The sequence below is a fragment of the Panthera leo genome, chromosome D1, assembly GCF_018350215.1.
Source record: "Panthera leo isolate Ple1 chromosome D1, P.leo_Ple1_pat1.1, whole genome shotgun sequence".
NCBI classification, from domain to species: domain Eukaryota; kingdom Metazoa; phylum Chordata; class Mammalia; order Carnivora; family Felidae; genus Panthera; species Panthera leo.
In genome coordinates this window covers 10341179-10345630 of record NC_056688.1, presented here as the reverse complement: position 1 = coordinate 10345630, position 4452 = coordinate 10341179, and the positions used below count along the sequence as shown (strand labels likewise).

Below are 4452 nucleotides of genomic sequence, written 5' to 3'. Positions count from 1 at the left end.
GGCTGCGCAGTGCGGCCGGCGCCCTGGGACGCGCTCTCGGCTCCGCGATGCGGCTGGCTCCCTCTGCTGGCCCGGAGGCAGTAAAGCGTCCCGTCCCGTCAGTCTCTTGGACAGCAAGAGCCGGGATAAGGTAGGTAAACCTACCAGCAGTCAGAAAACGTGGGTGAGGTCTCAGTGTCTTTCGTTCCAAGGTCTGCTCAGCCTCAGGCCACTTCGGGACGTGAGGGTCAGCCTGGCCACACTGCATACTGGAAGGACCTCTGTGACATGCTCCTCGCACTCACTTCTAGAAAGCCCTGGCTATAATAACCTCCCCTGGCTGGTTACTCAGAGGTGGGCCTCAAGGCCAACCTACTTATAGCCTAAAGGGAGCGGGAATTTCAGGGCACATGTAGGAGCACTTGACTTTCATAAATGACATTACCTTTGGACTGTTTGTAAAGATTCTTCTTACTAAGGGAAATTCTCAAGCTTTCCTTACCATCCACACACATGCATAAAACCATTTATCACAGTGTGAACACATGCAGTCATGAACACACACATTAGCAATTCTCTGTCCTATGTTGACACTTCTGGAGTAAACGGATCATGTTTCCCCACATCTACTTATAAGGAGTATCCACACTACTTAACAGTTCCCAGTATTATGTCACCTCTTGCTTCCATTCATTCCTTTGCTAAATATTTATCGAATATCTAACCATGTGGCTGGCAGTGTTCCAGGAAGGATAGATTAAATCATGAGAGTAACAGGCATACAGGCCCCAAATCGTGATTTCTTTCAAATGTCTCCTGTCTCCAGTTCCATACTCTTGTTCTGCATTATCATGTAGCCAAACATTTTTAGCATGTTTTCAAATATTTTTATTATATCCCCCAGTGGGCTGTAAAAACGTCAAAGAATAAACTTCAGATATTTCTGAGATAAACACTCTAGTCCAGTCCTCTCATGGATAAGAAAGCATGGGCCCAGGGGCACCTGGGTGGCTCAGTCAGTTAAGTGTCCGACTTCAGCTCAGGTCATGATCTTGCAGTTCACAAGTTCAAGCTCCACATCAGGCTCTGTGCTAACAGCTCAGAGCCTGGAACCTGCTTCAGATTCTGTGTCTCCCTCTCTCCCCCTCCCCTGTTTGCTTTCTCTCTCTCAAAAATAAACATTAAAAAAAAATTTAAAGAAAGCACAGGCCCATATAAGTGAATTACTCATACAAGATCACTTACAGTAAAACAGTACTTGGCAGGCATTGACCATATTGGAGATAAGCAGTCTAATTAATGGTCAATGGTTACACAAATGCTTGACTCTTTCTGAATGAAGTCTTAGGAATCAAAATACAAAGCAAAAGGAATTTCTGAGAAATTGCTGTACTCAATTACTTAAATAAAATATGGCATTGCATTTGCAGAGCCTTTGCTCTACATTTTTAAATTAAGGGTATTCACCAAATTCACCGTCAGTGATCCTGTTATGTGTTGAATCATGTCCCCCCAAAATTAGTGTGTTGAGCCCCCAGTACCTCAGAACATGACTTTATGTGGAAATGGGTCTTTGCGGATATAATTAGTTAAAACAAAGTCACTAGGCTGGGTTCTAGTCCCTTTCCCCTCCCATATGCGCCTCATACTCCTCTCCTTGAGTCTCGACCCTGGTGAGTGAGGAGTTGGGCTTAGGGAGAGGAAGAGGCCCTAACTAGGCTTTCAGCCTTAGTCATCTGGTCACTCAATTTTATCAGAGTGATATATTTAAATATATAAATATATAAATAAATATATAGATATAGATAGATAGATAGATAGATAGATAGATAGAGGCATATTCTAGAATGTCACTGTGGAGCGCCTGGGTGGCTCAGTAGGTTGAGCATCTAAGTCGGGCTCTGTGCAGATGGTGCAGAGCCTGCTTGGGATTCTCCCTCTCCCGCTCCCTGCCTCTCCCCACCTTTCAAAATAGTCATTTTAAAAAATAAACAAATAAAATGTCATTGATCCCTTTTTGTCTTCTTCTTCAAGAACCTCATAGATGACAGAGCCACGGCAGAATTCAGACATCCTTGGGTCAAAATCTTATGATTGTACTGATAACCTTTATATGCTTGAACTTCACACCCTGTGATTAGGATGGAGTAAAGATTTATAGAGGAAAGACATTATCAGATTGGCATACTTCCCAGATGTCATCTGGAGTCTCTTCCACCCTTTAGAACCAGATAAGATCTAAAACAATCCTCCTGTCTTTGAGGACTTCTGTGAAATATCAGGGGATTTATGTTCTCTTATGCTTACCTCAGCCTCGAAGCCTCCACATCTCTGTGAGTTGTTCAGCCATCTTCTTGCCATTCTGGTACCTGCTGCTTTTACTCTGTGCTTCATCAACCCAGACACCAAACTTAGAGCTTTCCCTTTACTGCCACAATGTAAACCTTTACAGGTGGCATTTTTGTGCCTGCGGGAACACTTCACTACAGAGGACAGGGTTTATGATGTTGGCTGTAACTCCTGAGGAAAACTGGGAAGAAACTGACTCTGCAGTGAGCTCACGGTTGTCCCAAACTACAAGTCAAGGAGGGTTCTCCGGCAGCATTCAACATGCAGAGGGAGCACTGAAAGTTTAACTGGTCCTGGTTTGGAGTTAAGTGCAGGGAGGAGGTATAACTGAAGGGAAAGGGAAGAAAGGATCTCGAAGGCGTTGGCAAGAGTGTGGTTTATGTGACAGACATAGGAGGCTTCGGGCTGTCAGGGTTTAGACGCATGGAGATTAGATGGCCTCTAGTGCCACCTGTTGCCCAACCAAATGAAGAACTACCCACTCTTCAATTTCTGGAGATGAGAAGAAATGGCTGATCTTAGTGACGTCCCTCAAAACAACACCCTCCCAAGGCTGAGCTGGGGGTGGGGTGGAAGGTGGCAGTCGGTGGCTCAACTGATGTGGCATCCGTGGACAGTGGAGAAACAGGTGCTTTGGAAGAAAGCCTCCAAGCATGACGTAGCTGGCTTCCTGTCCTCTGTAAGCTCCTTAGAGCCCATGCTAACAGGCAGGCTGTGATGGAAAAAAACAAGGTGCTTTTTTAGAGCTGTACTCGTATTTTACAATCTGTGATTATTTGTATTTTTTCTCCCAAGTGTAAGGACCTCTGTCACCACTCTGTCTGACGGTGGTGATGACCCAGCTCTTTTTCTTTCATGTAGTCTTATTACCTAGAGAAAGATGTATCTAGTAAATATAAATTTAAAACTCTCTTCAAAAGGTTGTATCAACACTTGCTTCACGTTTTCAAGGAAGAGCCCTAAGAAAACATAAAACCGTGATTATCTCAAGAATTCTGTTTTGTTTTGTTTTTTTAAAGTTTATTTATTTTGAGAGAGACAGAGAGCTGGGGAGGGGCTGTCGGGAGAGAGAATCCCATGCAGCCTCCACACTCAGCACAGAGGCAAAATAAAGAGTCGGACACTCAATTGACTGAGCCACCCAGGCGCCCCAAGAATTTGGTTTTTAATAGAAATTTTACAACCAGATCTCTACAGTTTAGAAGGTAAGGTGCCTTTTTTGCTCTCTTTTTTTGTACAGAGAATGTTCATTGTAAACTTAGTTTCTAGGCCTTGTGAGTTGTTCCATTAGATGGTGACAAAGGTGCCATGGAACCCGTAAGGCATTTGCACGGGCACTTCGGCTCGGCCCAGTTCTTCAAAGTTCTTGGCATCCAAGACTAGTAGAAAATTGTTTTCATTCTAGAAAAGGAAAAACAATACTGGAAATTCTTTTCTTTTTTAATTTTTTAATGTTTTAATTATTTTCGAAGAAGAGAGACACACGGCATGAGCAGGGGAAGAGCGGAGAGAGAGGGAGACACAGAATTTGAAGCAGGCTCCAGGCTCTGAGCTGCCAGCACACAGCCTGATGCGGGGCTTGAACTCACGAACTGTGAGATCATGACCTGAGTTGAAGTCGGATGCTTAACCAACTGAGCCACCCAGGCGCCCCAGAATTCTTTTGATCATGTCTTACACATCTTCCTATCTATCCTCACCACCTAGCACAGTGCCTTGGCTATCCATTCACTGAATGTTTGCGGAATTGCTGAACCAGCCTGAAAAGGAAATTATGGCAGAAGAAGTTCAGGCCCAGAGTGAAGAAATTAGGTTGTTTATGTCGATTACTTTCACAGAATCTCTCTGACTTTAAGGATCTTTTTACCTGGGACTTTTTAATCTCTGAAGGGATACAGAAATTTTTTTCTTCCAAATTTTCTAAGTTCTATGCCTCCAGTTACTTTGGAACTGTACAAATAACTTTGTCAGCATTACAAGGCTGACTGATACTTGCCCTGGTATAATTGCAGGAGTGGCAAGTACATGAAATGAGGACAAAGTCCTCTGAAGCCTGTGGCAGATGTTAGTAATTGATCCCAGCACTCTCCTCGTCAAACCCTTAAAAAGTCTCAGAATCCTACA

General features: G+C 43.8%; 1 protein-coding gene across 2 annotated transcripts in view; it reads right to left on the bottom strand.

Annotated features, from left to right (window-relative positions):
• Nucleotides 1-3456: 3456 nt before the first annotated feature.
• The window catches only part of BCO2 (beta-carotene oxygenase 2), a 47347-nt gene continuing 46351 nt past the window's right edge, over nucleotides 3457-4452 (bottom strand). For both annotated transcript variants that reach the window (XM_042903990.1, XM_042903991.1), the window contains one exon: nucleotides 3457-3729. In XM_042903990.1, coding sequence (XP_042759924.1) covers nucleotides 3616-3729 — 114 coding nt within the window. In that variant the 3' untranslated portion in view covers nucleotides 3457-3615. The remainder of the gene's footprint in view (nucleotides 3730-4452) is intronic.